Source organism: Pecten maximus, chromosome 1, assembly GCF_902652985.1.
Source record: "Pecten maximus chromosome 1, xPecMax1.1, whole genome shotgun sequence".
NCBI lineage: Eukaryota > Metazoa > Mollusca > Bivalvia > Pectinida > Pectinidae > Pecten > Pecten maximus.
In genome coordinates, this window is record NC_047015.1 from 46,327,996 (window position 1) to 46,352,103 (window position 24,108).

General features: G+C 36.6%; 2 protein-coding genes across 3 annotated transcripts in view; one reads left to right on the forward strand and one right to left on the reverse strand.

Moving 5' to 3' along the window:
- Window positions 1–17,250, forward strand: part of LOC117335489 (guanylate cyclase 32E-like) — a 76,902-nt gene extending 59,652 nt beyond the window's left edge. For both annotated transcript variants that reach the window (XM_033895528.1, XM_033895536.1), the window contains exons 10-22: window positions 23–101; window positions 3,097–3,211; window positions 6,063–6,233; window positions 6,633–6,737; window positions 8,548–8,619; window positions 10,841–11,003; window positions 11,877–12,029; window positions 12,477–12,657; window positions 13,185–13,325; window positions 14,005–14,128; window positions 14,436–14,775; window positions 14,974–15,065; window positions 15,693–17,250. In XM_033895528.1, the coding sequence (XP_033751419.1) occupies window positions 23–101; window positions 3,097–3,211; window positions 6,063–6,233; window positions 6,633–6,737; window positions 8,548–8,619; window positions 10,841–11,003; window positions 11,877–12,029; window positions 12,477–12,657; window positions 13,185–13,325; window positions 14,005–14,128; window positions 14,436–14,775; window positions 14,974–15,065; window positions 15,693–16,151 (2,195 nt within the window). In that variant the 3' untranslated portion in view covers window positions 16,152–17,250. The remainder of the gene's footprint in view (window positions 1–22; window positions 102–3,096; window positions 3,212–6,062; window positions 6,234–6,632; window positions 6,738–8,547; window positions 8,620–10,840; window positions 11,004–11,876; window positions 12,030–12,476; window positions 12,658–13,184; window positions 13,326–14,004; window positions 14,129–14,435; window positions 14,776–14,973; window positions 15,066–15,692) is intronic.
- Window positions 17,251–18,550: 1,300 nt separating this feature from the next.
- The window catches only part of LOC117335502 (neprilysin-like), a 35,284-nt gene continuing 29,726 nt past the window's right edge, over window positions 18,551–24,108 (reverse strand). Inside the window, 5 exon segments of the mRNA XM_033895543.1 lie at window positions 18,551–18,702; window positions 19,246–19,328; window positions 19,595–19,690; window positions 22,395–22,461; window positions 23,290–23,420. Coding sequence (XP_033751434.1) covers window positions 23,312–23,420 — 109 coding nt within the window. The 3' untranslated portion in view covers window positions 18,551–18,702; window positions 19,246–19,328; window positions 19,595–19,690; window positions 22,395–22,461; window positions 23,290–23,311.

Here is a 24,108-nt window from a genome sequence, read left to right on the forward strand (position 1 = left end):
TTCTTATTCTGTTTCCTTATAGGCTACACTACTGAAATCCTGTTTGGTGTGGCGGGCGGTATTCTGTTGGTCGTCATCATAATAAGTATTCTTATATACAGGTATGTTGTTCATAAGTGATACGCTATTTACAATAGAACCAGTCATATATTAATGCCAATAAAGTGCATATTCAATCTAAACCATATTTGTAAAAGCAGCAAACAGTTTATCCATTTATTGTTTTATGAAAATCAACATTTAAAAAAAATCTAATTGAATCGTTTGTTTCATACCGACCTTTTATCAAAGTTTTGTAGCACACAGGTAGGAAACTGTCCTTATCAGCTTTGGCGACTTAAGGGGAATTTGTAGCAGAGGATGAGGGTTAACAAAGATTTTTCACGTTATTACAGAAAGCGATCATAAATACAATGTAAATGATGATTAGAAATTGTCGTGGGGATATCAAAAGTCTAGCTGAACTGTGCATCCTTCTGCATGTGAACTGGTATAACGAAATTAATCAGTGAATGTGTTTTCGATCTTACAGCGTCAATATCTAAAAGTAACTCATTAACCGTTGTTACGACAAATAGATGTTAATTGCTATCATCAAATCATTATAACTTTCACGTCAAAGACACAAACACTTGATGCGTCAAATATTTTATCATATTACATAATAAACCGTGTGAATGAATGACCCCCTCTTAGCAGCAACATCAGTTTATCGATATAAACTTGTGTCACTTCTCTGTTAGCAGCACTGAAAAGAAGGTTCCAATAATGCCTGAACTTATTATATTGCATCAAGATTCAGCGTGTATAAACGGCGTGTCGTAACAAACGCCATTGTGTCTATAATTCTCTTTGATATCCAAAAGGACGGGGTTCTTCTTACTCTTAACTAAGCAATTATAATGCTGTGCATGTGGTCTGTCTTCAGAAATCTTAATGACGCCTTTCATTATAAGACTGAACACGAGCGCTCGTGTCATGTCTCTTAATTTGATCAATTAGGACGCGCTGTCATTATGGCCCCTTTGTATCATGTCGTGCAGATTTGTGAAAAGAATATATTCGCTGCACCCCTGATCGCTCTCAACGAAGGCGCCCAATGTGGGTCCTACAAAAGCCGGAATTTTTGTTTGTTATCCAAGAATAGACTTACACCTATTGTATCCCTCTACCATAGTTCAAGGGTTTCTTCACAGAGACCACAGTCATATTTGACCAGGTTATAATTCGAATCCACATATACACTGTTTGCCACATCAATATACATAGATTAGAGCGTAGACGAAAAAGACTCGTTCATTGGTTCACATTCTCGTACACTTAGTACCTCTGTATACATTGCTGCACTGATCATTTGATTACGGTGACAGTGTTTATTCACCGAAACAACACTCTCTATTTCTACACTTGTTGTGATATACCAAACTACATTCACATTCATACTTGCCTACTTGAAGAACATGTTTCATAACATACGGAGAATTGATAGTTTTCTTTCGTATCTTTTCTTTCTTTGTGCCATTTTTTTTCTAATACTGGCTTTTCTAATTAGACAACAGGATTCATATGAATGGTGAAAGGACGTTGAATCCCGTGCAAGGAAGCAAATATAATGTCCTACACCCCGTCCGCCTATGACCCTTGTTGCTGCATGCTGTTAATCCCCAGTAAAAAAGATGCACTAGTATCTACGGCCAGATCAGGTGTCCCTCATTCCGGAATAGACTCGCTTTATACAATGATAAAGTACCACACGACTTTCAAGGAATATATCAAAGAGGGAATTATGCAATATGGGATAGCCGCGCATCCGTATGCAATTGACAGAATAATCTTTCATGTCGAATAATTACGACGACAAAGTGTATGGAACTGCATTCCGTCCAAACGTCTTCGTTTCCATACAACTGGAAGTCTTTTAGCTGTAAATATCCCTTTAAATGTCAGTGTTAGTCATAGCATTGATCTTTGTTGGCAATAACTCACGTGAGATGGCATTTCCTCATTAATCCTTCTACTGGTGTATACTGTCGTTCATTGGTGGCCTGTCGGGTAGCACAGTGGTAACACGCGTGCCTATGACCTAGACCTTGATCGCAGATCTTACATTAAAGGAATCGATGGTCACCTATCCGATCATGTGACCTTTCGCTTGACACTCGACCCAGATTGAGAATGTAAATGTATGTAGCATAACCTTTTTCGTAATGGCTTATTTTAATGGCCTTGTGGTCGGTGTGAAATCTAATGATATTGGACCAAACGCATTAAGTTTTTGAAATCAGTTTGCAAATAATAGTTCAAAGCATCATTGTATTCAAGCTCTAAATAGAAATGAAATATACACCAACATTAACAAAGAAATGCAGAATAAGAATGCAATAGTTGGGTGTCCCAAAAGGACTTAACATATTCAATGTATGTTAATAAAGAAGACGAGGTCGAACATGAATATATTCAAATATTCAAATCATTGTTGCTCTAAAATAGTTTAGTAAACACTTTTCATAAATTGTATGATTTTTTTCAATTTGGAGGTATAGCGGTTTGATACGAGTCTTACACGTACATGAATATATGATTATAGTGTAACATAGATGTGTACATTGATTTTCGGTGGTGGTACAGTTGTCTATTACCTTGTCTATCTAACTTTCATTGTAGAATTTAAAATCATACATACTTAAAAAAAAGTTGCTTTGAACCCATACACATTTGTTTGTGTTTTTGAAACCATTTCTGCAAGCATAATATTCTTTCTTTCGATGAACACTTTTCGTTGTGAATCCCGAGTGTTACAGTAAGTTGTATAACCCAATGTATGGTGTACATATAACGGTATTTAGCTGTTATTTACCCTACCCATGCAAATTACTGCCATCGACATACTCTAGTTATGTCTATCAGCAGACAGATGGATAAGTGGACATAATTGGTCTGCTCCCTATAAGCTATTATCTGGGACAGAAGATTAAGGCTATGTTTTTGCCACCTAACTACCACCCAGAGACGTGATAGATAGTGTACTTAGACATAAATACACAGAAATGTTTCACATACATCAATCAGGTTGGGATGTTTTTGCCTTTGTTTCAGGAACTGGCGATATGAACAAGATCTGGCAAGCCTTCTGTGGAAAATTGATTATAAAGACATATCGATGCAGAATCAATTTGGTGGCACTATGAACCATATGCTGTCAACGAACAGGGTAAGATCTCTTGCAACTCGGCGACTTTACTCAATAGCGCCTACAGCAAGGTCTTCTCATATTCGCAAACCGCCAATGATGGCGAAAAATAAATGGCCTTCGTTACATTCAACATAACATAATTTCCAGATTTACTTTGGTGTTGTTACTTTTGCCCTGACACGTCAGCAAGTATGTTTTTTCTGGTAACTTCATTATTACGCTGAGGTAGATTGCTGCACAGTTGTAAGGGATTCAGCGCCAATTAGATCGCAGCTAATGACAACACATTTCTACTCCACCACGCTTATATATTCCAATCACATTTTTAAAATGTTCAAATTGAATACAAGACGCTGTACTACGAACTACTCTTATTTAATTAACTGACATACCTTATTCACTTTTTACTATGACTTGTACATTGTATGAACTAACGCACAAATAACATCACTATATCAATATAAACATTATTGCGGATGAGAGGTAATTAAACGACAAAGAGATGTTCTGATGGAAACTGTTTGTATCTGTAATATATAATTGTTTTTACAGAAACCAAACAAATATGAATCCTTTGCACGATGACCTAACGACGCATATGACTTAACATACTGCGTCATTTTCAGATTCCCCCCCCGTTCACAGCGCCCCCTAGAATCAGATTGTTATTGATAACGTTATTGAAACGACAAGGTCAAAATGTCAAATGTATCACTTTTTAGCTTGTGTTTCTTTTCAGAAACAATCTGATGTGACGATAACACCAGTATAATTACATATATAACAATACACGTCTTCTAATCGAGTGTGTCATGTTCACATGAAATCTAATTTTGTCTCTGTCAATATCGCTTTGGATAATTTTGCTTCAAACATCCAATGATCAAAGAAATTTAATTTGTTATTATGTTCCAACAGCGTCACCCTCTTTTGTTAAATGAAAACAGAAAGGGAGAGTTTCGTTATTCGTGAAAAAAACAGGATACAATTTACATAATTTGGACACACAGAATCCTACGTGGGTCACCTTTGGAAAAGAGAGGAAAATGTAATAAGAAACACTCGATCATTGTTCTTTAAAATGAACCAATACAAAATCCAAGATTGCAACACCGTCTGAAACAAGAAGAAAATACCCGCCCCGTTTGCTCCTTGTTATATCGTGTTGTAAGTTCATATACACACGATAATGAAAATTTATGGCAAGTCATGTATGACTATATTCGCTGTGGGGGACATAGCCAAGTAATTGTCAATTTGTCGGCGCTGTGACAAATGCAGATGACAAACATAAATGCACCGTTTACGAGTGTAATTATCGGCATAGCTAGCTCACAAATATGTACAATATTGCAGTTTATAACCTGCAATTTGTCTGACTGACTTGACTGTGATATGTCGCCAAAGTTAATAATAAACGTAATTGTATTACACGATGTGGCCGATGGGACTTTACATTGTGGCAGAAACAAATGCCAAGCTTGATAGGAAAAGAGTTATAATCATGATCATAACATACTGTGAATATTGATTCAATGTAGTGCTGTTGATGAGTGGCTTATAGCGTATAGGGCAGGTTTCAAATAAAATACGTGTGATAAACTTACAAGGAGAATAATCCCAAGTGTTCCGGCATAATAGGCGGTTTCTTTATCACGAAATATCACGTTCTCAAAATAAAAAACAGGGTAGTGACACCAAGACCGCCAAAACATCTCCAGAGATGTAGTATATTTTCCAATGTATGAAGTATGTTGACTATGCATACTTGCCATAGCCTTGAATATACGTTTCTCCATCAGCAGCCGAAATATATCACAGCTAGCATGACATTACAACAGAAATGTTATAATCATTTGGAATATGGTAACATATTGACACCATTAACACCATTCAATATGCAATGTATATTGTCATCCTTAAAGGTGTTACTTCTGGATATCATTAAATTTATGTTAGTCATAAACAATTGTATGGCTCTGTTATTATACGAGGCAGCTTATTGAATTTCAGCAATAGGGCATTATCTTTATACTGTACGAGCTAGGACGCCACCTCGTCTTCATAATGATATATATTTCAGGTACTGTAAAAATAATGTGTTTGAACATAATTAGTTTTCGTTTTCATTTTCATTCTTAATAGTAAAAAAATATGATAGAATGGAATTGCTTCGCAATGACGAGGTAATGCAATTTATTACATCCCCAGCATAAATTTAACAATACGATAATTTCGGAGTCTTGCGGGGTACAGTGGAGAGTCAGTATTTTAAGGGTCTGTTTCCGGTACCATTCGAGGCGTGCTTCTTTTATTGTCATAAAACACCACTTGATGTCGTTTTATGAACGAAGAGATTTGCCAAAGGCTTTCCAGGATAATGCTCCTGAAAATGTTTAAATACAATTTGAGCTATTCCGAGGATCCTTTCTCATCGTTCCGTTGATTTAAAAAGCAATTAAGTCAATGATTGAACCCACTACATCACCAAGAGATTCACCCACAGCACAATCAACGGCAAGACATTATATTGGAATGTTGCTCGGCAAATGCGTTGACATGGTCAGTTCATGCTGCACCACATAGAAACAAGATGTGTATACCAATTGATATCGTCTTGTCATGTAGGGTAGGTCTTAACACTCGCGATGTCAAGTTAGACAAAATGGAACAGATAACAGTAGAACAGACAGAATAATGGCCAGAAGTGTTAGAATGAAGACTAAAAGTACAGGGCAAGAGAGTGATTTTGAAGTAATTGCCTCAGTTGATCATGTAGAGAAGACGGTGATGAAGTAGATAATTGGTACATACAATTAGATCTTACGGTTAGATACTGGTGACAGACCTGTTTTAATATATGTTTTAGACGAGGATTGGAAGAGCTACAAGTCAAATATCGTTAGGATCCCAGAACGAGATTGACTTTCGGCAACTGTTTACAAAGGTCGGGACGTACCGAGGGACAATAGCCGCCATTCGTATTGTCAACAAAAAGAACGTGGAATTAACTCGCAATGTCAGGAAGGAACTCAAATTGGTAAATTGGCTTTACTTGATGCACATATAAAGTACAACCAATAACATATAGCTTACATCGTAAATACAGTACTAAAAGGAATAAAGACCAGCATTCTATAGCAATATATGCCTAGTTACACAAACAAATATGCTAATATGTAAACACTTTGAGCCCTTGAACAATGTTCATGTGTACAGCCTTTACAAGATGTTGACATCGCAGTATTTTATACTTTCGTTTCTTGCAGATTTACCAGGTTTTTAGACGGGTGATATAAATAATCAGTTTCAGTGTAATTTTTTACCGATATACAGGGAGGTAACTCCAACTTTCTTGTGCTAGTATTCTCTAATTTTCTTGTAGGTAAAATGTTAATTGTACGACTGGGAACTCTATGGTTTATTTTATTCTTTGTAGATGCGTGAATTACGACACGATAACATTAATCCATTTATCGGAGCTTGTATTGATTCTCCTCACATACTGATAGTGTCCGCCTACTGCCCGAGGGGTAGTCTACAGGTAAATATCGGGGTTAATGGCGTTGTGTCGGATTGTGTCCGCCTACTGCCCGAGGGGTAGTCTACAGGTAAATATCGGGTTAACGACGTCATGTCGGATTGTGTCCGCCTACTGCCCGAGGGGTAGTCTACAGGTAAATATCGGGTTAACGACGTCATGTCGGATTGTGTCCGCCTACTGCCCGAGGGGTAGTCTACAGGTAAATATCGGGTTAACGACGTCATGTCGGATTGTGTCCGCCTACTGCCCGAGGGGTAGTCTACAGGTAAATATCGGGTTAACGACGTCATGTCGGATTGTGTCCGCCTACTGCCCGAGGGGTAGTCTACAGGTAAATATCGGGTTAACGACGTCATGTCGGATTGTGTCCGCCTACTGCCCGAGGGGTAGTCTACAGGTAAATATCGGGTTAACGACGTCATGTCGGATTGTGTCCGCCTACTGCCCGATGGGTAGTCTACAGGTAAATATCTGGTTAACGACGTCATGTCGGATTGTGTCCGCCTACTGCCCGAGGGGTAGTCTCCAGGTAAATATCTGGTTAACGACGTCATGTCGGATTGTGTCCGCCTACTGCCCGAGGGGTAGTCTCGGGTTAACGACGTCATGTCGGATTTTGTCCGCCTACTGCCCGAGGGGTAGTCTACATGTAAATATCTGGTTAACGACGTCATGTCGGATTGTGTCCGCCTACTGCCCGAGGGGTAGTCTACAGGTAAATATCGGGGTTAACGACGTCATGTGGGATTGTGTCCGCCTACTGCCCGAGGGGGTAGTCTACATGTAAATATCTGGTTAACGACGTCATGTCGGATTGTGTCCGCCTACTGCCCGAGGGGTAGTCTACAGGTAAATATCGGGTTAACGACGTCATGTCGGATCGTGTCCGCCTACTGCCCGAGGGGTAGTCTCCAGGTAAATATCGGGTTAACGACGTCATGTCGGATTGTGTCCGTCTACTGCCCGAGGGGTAGTCTACAGGTAAATATCGGGGTTAACGACGTCATGTCGGATTGTGTCCGCCTACTGCCCGAGGGGGTAGTCTACATGTAAATATCTGGTTAACGACGTCATGTCGGATTGTGTCCGCCTACTGCCCGAGGGGGTAGTCTACATGTAAATATCTGGTTAACGACGTCATGTCGGATTGTGTCCGCCTACTGCCCGAGGGGTAGTCTACATGTAAATATCTGGTTAACGACGTCATGTCGGATTGTGTCCGCCTACTGCCCGAGGGGTAGTCTACAGGTAAATATCTGGTTAACGACGTCATGTCGGATTGTGTCCGCCTACTGCCCGAGGGGTAGTCTACAGGTAAATATCTGGTTAACGACGTCATGTCGGATTGTGTCCGCCTACTGCCCGAGGGGTAGTCTACAGGTAAATATCGGGTTAACGACGTCATGTCGGTATGTACATGTATTAGACTTTGAATGCTTTTAACTTTTTTAACTATAAACTAATCATGAATTTAAATCGCAAGACAATTTTATCAATTGATAATTATAGAAAAACATATCCATATTTAATATGTATTACATGTATACACGAAACGTCTATATGCATTAGTAATTCTCCTCATCGCCAAGTTACCGGTCCTATTGAAATGTAATGTCAACAAATCTAATATGTATTCTAATCGATACAAACCAGTTCACGAATTAAGTCCCCTGGAAGGAAATTATGGCAGTATAATGATTTTACACTGCACAGTGTAGGAAACTTTTTTTGATGGGCCTAATTGTTGCAATTAAATAAAAATGTTTATATATCATTGTACTGTAATGAACCTTACAATCTTGTTTTACAGGACATTTTGGAGAATGATGATCTTCAGTTAGACAGCATGTTTATAGCGTCACTAGTATTTGATATCATCAGGGTAAGTGTTTGTCCACCTAGTATTTGATATCATCAGGGTAAGTGTCTGTCCACCTAGTATGTGATACCATCAGGGTAAGTGTCTGTCCACCTAGTATTTGAAACCATCAGGGTAAGTGTCTGTCCACCTAGTATTTGATACCATCAGGGTAAGTGTCTGTCCCACCTAGTATTTGATACCATCAGGGTAAGTGTCTGTCCACCTAGTATTTGATACCATCAGGGTAAGTGTCTGTCCCACCTAGTATTTGATACCATCAGGGTAAGTGTCTGTCCACCTAGTATTTGATACCATCAGGGTAAGTGTCTGTCCACCTAGTATTTGATACCATCAGGGTAAGTGTCTGTCCACCTAGTATTTGATACCATCAGGGTAAGTGTCTGTCCACCTAGTAATTGATACCATCAGGGTAAGTGTCTGTCCACCTAGTATTTGATACCATCAGGGTAAGTGTCTGTCCACCTAGTATTTGATATCATCAGGGTAAGTGTCTGTCCACCTAGTATTTGATACCATCAGGGTAAGTGTTTGTCCACCTAGTATTTGATACCATCAGGGTAAGTGTCTGTCCACCTAGTATTTGATACCATCAGGGTAAGTGTCTGTCCACCTAGTATTTGATATCATCAGGGTAAGTGTCTGTCCACCTAGTATTTGATACCATCAGGGTAAGTGTCTGTCCACCTAGTATTTGATATCATCAGGGTAAGTGTCTGTCCACCTAGTATTTGATACCATCAGGGTAAGTGTCTGTCCCAGTAATATTTGATACCATCAGGGTAAGTGTCTGTCCACCTAGTATTTGATACCATCAGGGTAAGTGTCTGTCCACCTAGTATTTGATACCATCAGGGTAAGTGTCTGTCCACCTAGTATTTGATATCATCAGGGTAAGTGTCTGTCCACCTAGTATTTGATATCATCAGGGTAAGTGTCTGTCCACCTAGTATTTGATACCATCAGGGTAAGTGTCTGTCCACCTAGTATTTGATACCATCAGGGTAAGTGTCTGTCCACCTAGTATTTGATATCATCAGGGTAAGTGTCTGTCCACCTAGTATTTGATATCATCAGGGTAAGTGTCTGTCCACCTAGTATTTGATACAATCAGGGTAAGTGTCTGTCCACCTAGTATTTGATATCATCAGGGTAAGTGTCTGTCCACCTAGTATTTGATACCATCAGGGTAAGTGTCTGTCCACCTAGTATTTGATATCATCAGGGTAAGTGTCTGTCCACCTAGTATTGATATCATCAGGGTAAGTGTCTGTCCACCTAGTATTTGATACCATCAGGGTAAGTGTCTGTCCCACTAGTATTTGATATCATCAGGGTAAGTGTCTGTCCACCTAGTATTTGATACCATCAGGGTAAGTGTCTGTCCCACTAGTATTTGATATCAATCAGGGTAAGTGTCTGTCCACCTAGTATTTGATACCATCAGGGTAAGTGTCTGTCCACCTAGTATTTGATACCATCAGGGTAAGTGTCTGTCCACCTAGTATTTGATACCATCAGGGTAAGTGTCTGTCCACCTAGTATTTGATACCATCAGGGTAAGTGTCTGTCCACCTAGTATTTGATATCATCAGGGTAAGTGTTTGTCCCACTAGTATTTGATACCATCAGGGTAAGTGTCTGTCCACCTAGTATTTTATATCATCAGGGTAAGTGTCTGTCCACCTAATATATTAAAATCCCCTTATGTTGGTTTCGTGTTTCCTTACTGTATTTTTCAATGATATGTATAGAGACATTTATATTACAAACGGCCGTGATTGAATATTTCTATTGATAAAGTAATCCGTCCGTTCGTCCGTCCGCCCATTAATTCATGAACTTAGAAGTAGTTATGTACAATATTGTTACATATATTTTGTAAGTATATAGTATTGAGATATATTATATTTAATAAATATGTTCTATACGCGTTACCATACTACAGCTCATTCGTTCTCTTTTATTATACGATATAGTTGTTAATCAAATACTTATATCCCTGCATATAAAATGTATATGTTTTAGTGAAGCCAGACGGATATCAGTCAATCGTGAATAAATTACACAATGCTATTGCATTGAGCCAATATTTTTCGTTCAAATAATCAAATCTTTAAAACGTAAATGTGGGTAATTCATTTTCTTTGTCACGAAGTCACCTTAGTTTCTAGATACCGATGAAATCAATGGTATTGTATGTAAACAATTTGTTTTATCTCAGGGAATGATATACCTTCACGGCAGTGAGATCCGTTACCATGGTAAACTTCGGTCCTCTAACTGTGTAGTGGACAGTCGGTGGGTGGTCAAAATCACGGACTTTGGACTCAACGAATTTGTTGCTGGAGCAGAGGAGAACTTTGAAGAATATGCATACTACAGAAGTAAGACTATATAAAGATTATATGTTTCGGTTTGGTTTTGTATTGTTTAACATCCTATCAACATCGATGGATGCATGCGTGTAATGTATGCTTTAGGAGGCTGTGGTGTGTTCGTGTTTGTAGTGATACCTCATAGAGAATATATAGTGCCGAGGAAACCAAGGACACCTTACCCGGTCACATATACTGACAACGGGTGAACCAGTCGTCCCACTCTCAAATACAGAAATATTTAATCGTTGATTTCCAGCGTTAATGAAGAAAAATAGTTAATACCCTTTTTGAACACCATGATTTGCGATCATTTGAATATTTTGACTAACACTTAAAAAAGAATTATTAACAACTGTGACCAGCCCACACATGACACTTCTTGCACTATATGTATACCATATACTCATTTACATGGCAGAGTAAAATATCTTGTTCAAAGATATATTCAACACAGCATCCTACTGCTGAAATACCCTTCCTTCCTTCCTTCCTTCCTTCCTTCCTTCCTTCCTTCCTTCCTTCCTTCCTTCCTTCCTTCCTTCCTTCCTTCCTTCCTTCGCAAAACCCCAACCTTCTCATTAAGCGGTAAAATGCGACCTTTAATGTTGATCGATGATATCAAAAGATTACGGATGTTATGTTGTGAATATGAACAAAATTCTCCCAAGTGTTCAGGAGATAACTTGTGCACAAGCTTTGCACGGACAGAAAAACGCAGATAATACAAACACATATATATTCCCCGTTTACAACGTAAGAGTATAATAAGGGAAATTACGTCATATCCGTTTTCTTATTACAGTCTTTACACTATGAGAAACGCTAATACAATCAAAGTGAAATAATTTTGGATTTTTATAGCTGTGTCACCTTTTTCAGATTTGCTTTGGTTAGCTCCAGAGATATTACGCAGGAATAAATTGAGACGAATTTCCGGTACACAGGTAGGAGATGTGTACTCCTTCGCCATTATACTATACGAAATCCACAGCCGCAGAGGACCATATGGTAACACAACACTATCACCTAAAGGTACGCTACTCCTATACTAACTCATGTCATTTCTACATCCCAAGTAGATATTTGTTTAAATACGAGTTTAAACTATTGTACTCGTATCCAATTAATTATCTCAAATGCAAACAAGTTAAATATATAAATTCAATTAAAGAGATGTGAGTTTATTACAGTGTTCGTGCATCTTAAACAATTATCAGTTTTGAAATATCACATAAGGTAAAGGGTGACAATATTAATGGCGAGTTATATGACTGTAATTACAGTTAATCCATAAGTGAGATAAATACATCAACAGAGACATAAGTTTAGTCAGAATAGCTGGCATTTATCAGATTCAATAATTATCTATCAAGGAGTGTAGTCCAAGTCGAAAACAGATTTGAAATCAAATGCATTGCCTGTGATGATCTGTGCCAATGCATATAAGTAGATTATTATTTTTTTTATGTACTATAACAGAAATAATCAAGCGTGTAGCCTCCGCCACCATTGACCCCCCATTTCGTCCCCGCCTTGCCGAGCTGGATACTACGCCCAAGTTTGTCACGGATGTGATCAAGGAGTGTTGGGACGAGGACCCTTTCAAACGACCAGACTTTAAGACAATAAGAACCAAACTGAAACCTCTACAAAAAGGAATGTACGTATTAGGACTTTTTAAAAAATATTTCCGTACAGTAATCCATATGCAGTGTCTACTTATACTCGCGAAATGTTTATAGTTAAAAGTCAAAGTACACGACACACTGAGATACATGTAAACACCTTAAGGTCGTTACAGCCAGTGACCAATACATTTTGGATATCGCAATCTTTTGTTATCCTCCCTCTTTTCAATGCATTTTATCAATGCTCATTGCAACACAATTTAGTAGTTCCTCCATCTTTGCAACTTCGACAGGTTCCCTGTTGTCAAGCAGCACACGTACAGAATAGCATGGTGACGTTCGGGTTTTTCTCGATAGCTGGTCACGACGCAATGCTCAAACTTGCAATATATTAGGATCATTGTTTAAATACTATGTTTGCTTATCAAGTTTAAAAAAAATACGACTTTTAATTATATTTAGATTGTAAAATTTGCTTATCTGTACATATTGTAGAGCCTCATTCATAATATGTGCAATTAGCCCGAATTTATATGGTTTTTGTTTGATCTATGAATAGGAAACCCAACATTTTCGACAATATGATCGCCATTATGGAAAAATACGCCAGTAACCTTGAAGCTGTAGTGGAAGAACGGACTGATCAACTGATTGAAGAAAAGAAGAAGACGGAGGAACTGCTACAACAAATGCTTCCAAGGTAAAAACACATATTGGATGTTTAAAGCTGACGTGTTCAGAACGATACCTTGGACGAATGGTTTTGCCTCAATTTATATATTATTAATTGACCAAAACTACAAGTATTGCAAACATTCCGTTCCCTTGTTATGTCTCTTTATTAAGCAATTATTTTTTTTCAACAGAAGTGTTTTATGACCAGTTTTTACTGAAATCTTGTGATTCATCTTACCAAATTTTATAAGTATACAAATACGAAGGGGTCATAGAAATAGCTAAAATTTCGAGATATATACCTTCTTGGTTTTATCAAAGTTCCTAAATCCCTTAACTAAAATTGTCTATAGTAAAGCATTACAGAATTTATAAGAAAAACTTGGTTCAATAAAACTTCAATAAAATATGTAATGCTTTCTTTCGGAAAAATTTAAGTGAACTAAGGGATTCCCTTAAGTAAAGGAATACTGTGTGACCACACTATCACACTAGATCATTTATAAAATGACTAAGAAGTTGTGCAACATTTTCATTGGCTTGCTTTATCAATTTTCTCAATAACGTATTCCTTACTTCGTATATCTACTGAGTATAGTATTGATCGGATTCGTTTACTATTTTTTATGTTTATATTTATACTGATAATGAGAATTTAAATACAAAGGGAGCTAACTCTAACGTCCTTGCCTTTCGTTCAACAGGTACGTGGCAGAACAGCTGAAGCGAGGGAAGGAAGTGGAAGCCGAATCGTTTGACTCAGTAACCATCTATTTCAGCGATATATGCGGGTTTACTGCGATGTCATCTGAAAGCACACCAATGCAAGTACGTATAGTAACGAGGATCGATAGATGCAGCAGCCTCTTTTTAGCAAATAATATTTTTGTTTGTTAATGCATTAACTTAAGTACAATATATTTTATTGTGTACTACAAGTTTAATGTTTTGGTTTCTGTAGTTCTGTAGTGTAAAAACTCTTCTGGAATTTATAAAATCAAGTCTCATCATCACAATATTAGAAAAAATAAATATGAAAATATAGTGGATGGAATAAAGAATAGTCTTTTTTTTTAAAGTTTATACTACCTAACTATGGAAAACACATATACTTTTATCAAGTTATTATCTTTAGGTTGTAAATCTACTGAATGATCTGTACACACTGTTCGACTCCATCGTTGAGAACTATGACGTGTACAAAGTAGAGACTATAGGTGACGCCTACATGGTGGTCAGTGGTCTACCTAAAAGGAATGGCATCAACCATGCTGGAGAAATCGCCTCCATGTCACTCCACCTACTAGACGCCATAAAAAAGTTCCGGATGCGACACCGTCCTGACACGATCCGCCTGAGGGTAGGGATCCATTCTGGTTCGTGTGTGGCGGGCGTGGTGGGACTTAAAATGCCGAGGTACTGTCTCTTTGGTGACACAGTCAACACTGCGTCCCGCATGGAGTCTACAGGGGAAGGTAACTTTTTGTCATTTCCTTGAGAATTTTAGCATTGCTTTGTTTTGTATGAAATTAGAAAAATGAATAATTTACAATAACGGTTTTTGAGTAGGACCGGAAAATAACACATCAAAGAACTTAAGTATCTCGAAGGTAATCGTTATATTAAAGGTCGTCTAGAATTGCGTAATGACCTATATAAACCCGATTTTGCAGCCTTGAAGATCCATTGTTCGAACACAACACGTATGCTTTTGGAGGACCTGGGCGGTTACCACTTAACAGAGCGGGGCATGGTTACCATGAAGGTAAGGGAGGAAATCAGTTTAACCGGGACAATGGTTGTCTACACAACATGTTCTACTTCACTTAGGTAACATACATCAACCCCATATGGTGGAAGACATCACCACATCACCTAATTTACCACTGAATAATAGTCCTTTAGACTGCCCCTGATTTTACATATAACATGCACTGGTAATTGTATCTGGATATCATTTGTCGTATCCTGGGAAAATGCATATACGGTTTATATGAGAATAAATTAACATAATATTTTGGTCCTTTTACCGACATTCACTAGGGAGATATTCTAATGATTTCTTTCGATGCTTATGACTGATACGGTGCTATCGAAATGTTCCTAGTGTGTTAGATTTTTGTTAGCCTTTCTAGATTTGGCGACAGACATAATGAAGAGTGTGACATGTGACACAAGCATCACTATAGGACAATATATTGATGTACATTGTGTGTGTTCCTTTTTCAGTGGATTGAGTTTGAATGACAGCTTGGTCCACACAAATAAGATACATTTTAATGTACAAAGTATGGTTTCAAAATTCTCTTGTGTGGTGACCTGATGTGGTTTTGTGGCATTACCTTGTATATTGTCAATGTTTTGTAAGTAATTCCTTTTTGTTTGATTTTAGGGTAAGGGTGACGTGTTGACCTTTTGGCTGATTGGCGAAGACAAGCGTCACCGGTTAAAACGTCTGTCCACAAGTGATAGTCCTGTTAAAAGTCCGTCCCTCTCCGGCAATAACAACAGGGCGTCAAATATCCAGTGTGTTTGTAGGCCTCCGGATATAAACGAACCTCTAGGCATTGGTTTGACGGACAACCAATATGTTAAACAAAATGGCGACGCTGTACCACTTTTTAATAATCCAGGAGCCAACAAACAAAATTTCTTAAAAATGTGGCCTCAGAAACAGATCAACAAAATGTCTTCTCCTAAATCATGGAAACAGCTTCATTTCTCAGACAGTGAGAACGATGATAAGGATCAAGATTGTCTCAATAGTCGCGTTTCTGTGGAGATGTCGCCACTTATCACTTCCGGCCAGGGATCTTTCCGTTCTTCCGGTTACCCGTATGAGGAAGTGTAGTCAATATACTATTTTCAGATCAGCCGCTATCTACTGTATGCTGTGATCAACCATGGTGCACACTGTAGCTGATACATAGAACTAATATTGTTTTATATTTCTAAAAAAGCCAAACGTTCACATCTTCTAGCTTTTATCTACATGTATACCATTGACCGAACTTGACATATTTCTTACATGAAACATTTTTTTAATGTAATGGCTTTTCATTTTAAGTGTTCTTCTTCCTTTGCTTCCAATTTAATGAAACAATAACATCTCGTACATTCAACTGTATCATTGTTTGTATAGATTCGTTTCAGTATCTTATACTTTTGTTAGAAGTGTGATAGAGGCGATCTAGTACATTGTGTAATGTGATATGTTTGAGTAAAGTAGATTTTACAAGGTGCTGCGCTTTCAGTACATACGAACCGTTTAACTGTATGCATTCGTTTAATGACTCATTAAATACAATTTTGAGTCTTGACTATTTCAAATTCAATACAATTTAAATGAACTATATGGTATGGGACTCGAAATGGCTTCATCAGAATATCAGAAATAAAAAAAGGCACTAACTTTAACAACTTTAAATCTTTATGAGACGTAATCAGCAAAATATGTAATTAAACGAAAACAATAAATTACCTCCGTGTGACTGAAAGCATATTGGAATGCAGGCGTCAGCTTCTCCAACGGAAACCCCAACCGTATAAATCTACGTCACGTCTATCAGACAAGTTATGGTATTGTTGAAAATCGCCATTTTGTTTCCCACATCAAACTTTAATTTGAATCTGATAATTGTGAAAGTATCGTTATTTAAATATTCATTGTCTGCCATAAGGCAAATCGATCTTCATACCGATGATACATGTTTCTTCATTTTGTTAGAGGCTTGGTAAAACAGAATACGCGAAGCTAACTGTGATATTTGGTTACTGTTTTGATGTATAGAGTCTAAAGGCCACACACGAGTTGTGGATGGCTGTGTTTCTATGATCGTGTTAATCCACTAGGTATAGTTTTCTATGTTTAAGTTGAGCTCTGTAGACTCTCTTATGTTGTTTGTGAAAACGGCAGTGCTAAAACATTACTAAAGATATTTTTGTAGTAACTTCAGTGTTTGTTTTTCTTTACTTATACTATTATTATATTGTACAATGTCTTGTAATGCATCAGTAAAACGAATAAATAAATTCACATCATTGACATACTGTGGTCAAATAAAGGAAGATATACATCTTTCATGATATATTACAATTAGCATTTAACATATTAAGGAGATTAACAGTCGGCTTGATATGATTGGTAACAATTTCATTATGTTACTGTTAGGCTATTGTGCATACAACTGTCACCCATAAGATCCTAGTCATTTACAATTTACAGAAAACACTTTGGGATTCAGTAAATCTGATGTATTGAAATTTGAATATTGTTGCTTTTTATCATAGTGCTTTTATTATTCGGATATTGAGGAACTACTGATCCTCAAAAAATACAACATTTGTGCATTATTATGTCATTTTAGAAATATCGTTACGGAGAGCGGGTTTTCACTAAAAAACCTTTTGAAGGAATCCTCTATATACTCTAATGTTTGGGTACATCTTTAAACATACGGTTTATGTGTTTTTTTAAATATCATGAATCCCCCCTTGACTCTCCATGAAATTTCATTAAGGCGGGTAATTTTCAAATAAAATTGGCATTATCAGTTGGAAACGAATAATCTTCAAAGAATCGCAAAGTTCAAGTTTCTGATGAACTTATAATCATTGAACAAGTCAAAAGTGTGTATAATTTTTTTTCTATTGATGCCAATAAACCAGTTCGATTATCCGAGATATAATGCTATTCGTGCAGGATTTGAAGTAAATATCTCGTAGTTTATTTATGTATATATTATATATATAAAGAAAATCAACTAGAATTTTATGATATAAGAGATACACTAAACCAAAACGAGGAAGTTTCAGACGTATGTTAAAAGGTCAACTCGTCTCAAAGGAAACGGCCCAACTCATAACGATGTCCGTAGTAACATAAACAAGGTTTGTCTATAAACAATTTACACTCCATACACCAAGGAGAGGGAAGGGGAACAGTAGAATATGTCGTTCATTACACATATAAACAAACATAATAGTATCATACATTCCAACAAATAAGAAGTACCACACACGTGGACTATACATAGAAAGTTAAGTCGTGTAATCGACATCCTCTATTTGTATAATCATAGCAATGCTGACATGCACAGAAATCATCTGGCCGCCATCTTTGGGAGATCGCGGGGTGCGATAAGGCTCATTGCTTTATTGAAAACATTTGACGTTTCCATACATCAATATACACATTCAATTAAACAGCAGGAGCAAATTACAAGACACACGGTTTGAGAAAATATAGCTTTAATAATCATAATATCATACAGTATATAGTGTTCACATTTACAATACAATTTCACAACACAATACATTTCGAATCGGAGTTCATTTGACTTTTTTTAGAACATTTATAAGCTGCTGAAAATTTTGGAAAATTGGAAAGCGATCCATGAACTCTGAAATGGAAAAAGTTCAACGATATTAGTGTTTTATATAAGGAATGTCCTGGTTAATCTCTCTGTCTTATAAAAAACAGGTTATAAAAGAACCAATGATTTTAAGGGATCTGATACACCTTTTGTGTGAATATATTTCATTTAAGCATTAATGTCATTTGTTTTAGTTTCATCGGGGTATGAAACAAATTTTGTTTGCAAACAAAATTTGTTTCATACCCCAATGAAACTAAAAAATAATTGACATCAACGCTTATAATTAATTTTTTTAAATGATTTTCTAATTTAAAACATGTTTTATGTACAATTTTACTGGTTTTAAATGGGATTATTTTTTTCTTAAATCAATACGCAACGTCAATTGTCGTATTGTGACGTCACATTTTTCGCGCCATTCTCGGAATTTCTTTCATAGAAGAATGAAAATGAATTTTTCGACCAATCACATTTGAGTATTTACCATGAAAACAAAGAAAAAATAATTATATAACTTTATGCAGTCTCTTTAGATCTCACTCCTACCCCACAATACACTGTACTGACCTGATATATCTCGGTAATACAGGATGGTTGCTATCCATGTAGTATAACTCGACTCCTCGGGCGTTCACTTTCTCGCACATGGTCTGAAACATAAAGAGTCTTTTATCATATAACTTAGCAGAGTCCTTAAAAAGCTTTTTTATACTCATGTTTCTTCTAAAGATTGTGAACTTTTATTTCTTTAAATCTTTCAAGATTACTTTCGTCGTAACAAACCAGAGTTAGATAAGGCGACCAAAGATCCGGATGCTGTTGGATAGGAGATGGTACATTGTAACTGACCACGTTTTGATACTCATCGTGATTTTTCCACTTGAAACGGATATTATTCTCCTGTCGACATTCATACCTGTGTATACGTAACAAAGAAGAGTTGATGGTCCGTGAGATTAAGGCCAGGCAGTACCATTCTGTCGTAGCCACGGTCAAATGATCGTCTATAAGCCTGAAAATATAAATGGATATGAAAATTGTATTGAATGCGATTTTCTACATCATTTCTGATATCAAAAAACCCACATTCTTTGAGTTCTACATTTCGAAGTTTTAATTCATATAATCATTATCTAAATTCAAACCAAATTTACTCATGACACTTGTATATGATGCTTTTTGACGGTAATTTATAATTTTGTTTTATTAAACCCTGTTTTTTCCAGTCACAAAAGTTAGGAACTTCGACTCCACGCGATCTTAGCAATACCTGATGAGCTAAAATTGCTATTTTTTTTTGCTTCATATCACATTTATATAAGACATAACCATACATCAATAATACAAGGTAGTAATTAAGCTTTTTCAAAGTTAGAGCCAAGTGTAAAAATCTCGTAATGATTGTGTGTCTGTGTTGGGACCGACGTGAGTTCGACAAACTATTGTCGAACAGAACCATGCAAAAACTCATCACTATGCAATTTTGACTGGTAGGCATGCATGTGAAAATATTTCGGTATATTATAACCGCAAACCACAGTTGGCTGTGATATATACAATTACTTTTCACATACATGAATGAAGTCGTGTGAAACATGACTACTTCAGTCGACAGTACGTATTCAGACAAACGGATATGTTTATGTTCGAAACTCTAAAACATATTCAGTACTATGCTATCAAACATAACAGGCTGTCATCACATGAGTGTGATCATGGATATTTGACATAGACTTAAGATGTTGTTATATATGACTCCAGAAAACGTGTACTGTAAATAAACAAGAGGCCCAGAGGGTTTGCATCGCTTACCTAGATATTTCAGTGATTATGGCAAAATACTCTAATTTTAGTTATATTTTCAAATATTTTCCTATTTTTAAACTGCCTCTCCCAACAGTTATAGTGTTCTTAAGGGACCAACCAATTGTTTTTCCCGTAGACTTTAGTGTTAACGTTTTGGAGTATGTCATTAACATTCTTGAATTCAATATGGCAATTATGGTTTATAACGAAAGTTTAGGGTCTCATATAACACGTAATAAAAAAAAGTTGGGTTCTTCAGCTCAAATTGTTTCCAGGGTAGCCATTTTGAAAATGGGTGAATTTCGCAGTAAAAATTCTCAAAAATCTAAAATGTTTACCTGTTAATTATTATTACCTAAACTTTTGGGAAAAAAATTCAATCGGACTTTATATCAACATTTCTTATGGATAGTTACCTATCAGGCTACATATCTATTTTGTTACTTCATTACAGAATGGCCAATCAGTGGCTGCCAGACATTTTATCCCTGGCTCAACTTTCTATACACAGGGGAATGTTTCAAAAGTCTATTTTTTAATTGGTTGGTTGTTCCCTATAGGTCCAATAACAATATTATTACAAAGAGCAAGCTAATGACTCTTAGGTAAATGTCGATTAATTTCAATTTTCGAACTCGTCCGAGATCTGGTTGATATGTTCCTGAATACAAAGTTTCATCAAACGTGTTGATATCTACTCAAGTTATCGTGTTCACTAGGTAATTGTTGCCGGACGCGGAATTTATTTTTATTACGAATACCCGGTATTTTTACAGACTTTACTATAATGACCACCTCGATGGACAGGTGTTCATCGCAACACCTGTATAAAAGTCAACTCCCAGCCTTTTCCGATTACCTGTCCTACATCCGTATAGTTACTATCTACAATGTACATGTATATGACATGTATCTGTTTAAACAGTGCATACACCTATCAACCTATCAATCTGGCCTTTACGTACCTCTACATTTTTGCCAAATGTATATTATCATATGAAACCTGCCTAATACGACCACCTACTTGGAAGATACCTTACCCATAAGAAACATTTGCCAATAAAAGCCACCCTTTCTGTAAAGCTAAATAATTCTGTCTATACAAAACAATCATATGTCACTCTCAGATAGTTTCTAAAGTCATTGTATAGGGAACTAAAAAATACAAACAAAACAAACAAGAGGTCCGTGGCTAGGTGGTAAGTCATGGCCAACATGTGCATACCATCAAGCTGTCATCCAATGTTGATAGTGTTAATGTTAAGTTAAAATGAATTCAAAATAAAAATCAAACAAAATGTGGTTTCCCTCTACATAAACTATAGTAAAGTATACCACCTCCCCATGGGCAAACGTGTGACCAGAGGGTCATGACATGAAATTAACAATTTTGGTAAAGCATCTTAAGACCCTTCCATCTATGAAAAGAATGTGATTCTTCCCAATTCAAGTCTTGAGTATAAGTTTTTTGACTATATGATTCACAATTTTGGTTGGCATTTGGCAGTCAAATCTTTCTGCCATATTTCAATGATTTGTTTTAGCTGCTTTGGAGTAGAAGTCAAAATGTCGATTGTTTACGGACGGACGGTCGGACATACAGACAAGATTGAGTTATGGAGTGCAGTCGTTTGTCTGTGAACTTTTGGGGTGCAACGCACACGTTTTCATTGAGCTATGGACATCACATTTAATTTCCGTTCAATCTGTTATATGACCCTAGTGCTGAAAAGTTATCAAAAGTGTAGCAGACATGTTTTTAAACAATAACTTTGGGAGACGGAATGCATATCTTGCGGTTGCCTGTATTTATATCAATAACATATTTTTACAATATTCATCAATCAATTTATATCAGCTAATACTAGTAATAAAGCGTACTGACATAAGCTAGTCATTGTCACACTTACCCTAAACGCTACATGTAAAGCTAGAGTATCTCTGAAAGTTCTGACCCTTAGTTAGGTCTCCCCGAACCTGGAAACAAATTTAATACTACATGAATACAAACTGACATGCATGGAAGTCTTTTGAAGCTACTAAAATGAATACTATCAAAAGTCATTTTGCTTTTGCTTACACATAGGTGCGTTTTTTCTATTAATTTCATGACCTCTATTATTATCGTGAAATGAAGTTTTCTTTAAACAGAAGTGCTATCGAGAAAACTGTGTTTCCATAAGAATATATAACTGATTTAACTCATTCCCAAATCAGCTTATAAATTTTACGTTTCTTATTTGACAGAAAATAGCTCAAATGAACCAATTCAATGGATTCTTAAAATTGTCTATCTATGATAATGAGAAAAAGTTCCGAGTTGTTCGTCAATGTTTGTTTCGTCTTGAGTTAATTTCCGACACCTTAAAGTTAAAAACGTATTCAAGAAAATGCATCTTTGATAAAAAGTAATCAAATAAGCACATCAAAATCCATTAGAAACTGCCCACAACTTGTTTTCAACTCTTGAAATAAATATGGCACGACATCTAGAAAGATTACTTTGAAATATACATAGTTATACATGTCTTTGAAATGCAAATTTTAACCAAAGCCAGTTATGCAGAAAAGCTAACGCAGTTGTATTGTACAAAATGGATGAAATACAACATCATATAAGGGACGAAAATTCAGCATTTAATCAATGATTACCAACACTAATGCCCTTCGAATGCAAAGTTTGAGGTGTAGACTAACGCTTTCAATGTCTATAAACAAGAGAATAGTGTCGGGACTCCAATTGTTACGTGTTGGAGATACGTCAATATCGATCTAATACTGACCAATAGTATCGGTAGTACCTACCTGGTGCCTGGCGCCTTGGGTGTCAATGAGATAATACCTGTCGAATGTATCTATCAGACACTGGAGATGATGAGCCATTGTAAACAGCACCCGGCGGTCGATCAGGCCAGTCATGAAGTGCAACAGTAACGCTGTAAACAACAAAACAGGTGCTTAACGTCAGATGATTATTTGCAATAAATCCTTTCTTTAGTTATTACAGGTAAGATACGTAATCATATTGTTCAAATACGTATCAAGTGGACGTTTCTTTAGTTAGTACAGGTAAGATACGTAATCATATTGTTCAAATCCGTATCAAGTGGACGTTTCTTTAGTTAGTCCAGGTAAGAAACGTTATCATGTTGTTCAAAGCCTTATCGTCATATTATGCTTGAAATTAATTAGATTCGTTTAAAACAAAATACAGGTTAAAAGTGAATCAATTACTTACTACAAATATGCAATAAGGAAAAACATGCAATCAAAATGCATATTTTTTGCGGAATTAATGAAACGATCCACACATTTCTCAAAAACTGTAACCGTTAAAATGTATTTGTATTAAACAATTTTGTTACATTCCCAAACATTTCAAAACATAGCACTCATTGAAACAAAAACAAAAAAACGCACTGCCGAAAATAAAGCCTTTGCGGAACCATATGTCTATTTCATCCACTAAGGTATAACCAAACAATGCCATTAGATTAAAAATAATACATGGATCGAATTAATGCCTCACTGCTTAATGAAACAAGAAAGACAATAACAAATAATGTAATGTAATCATAAGTTGTATCAGAATGTCTCCATTGGTAACCATGGTTTAAAATTCAG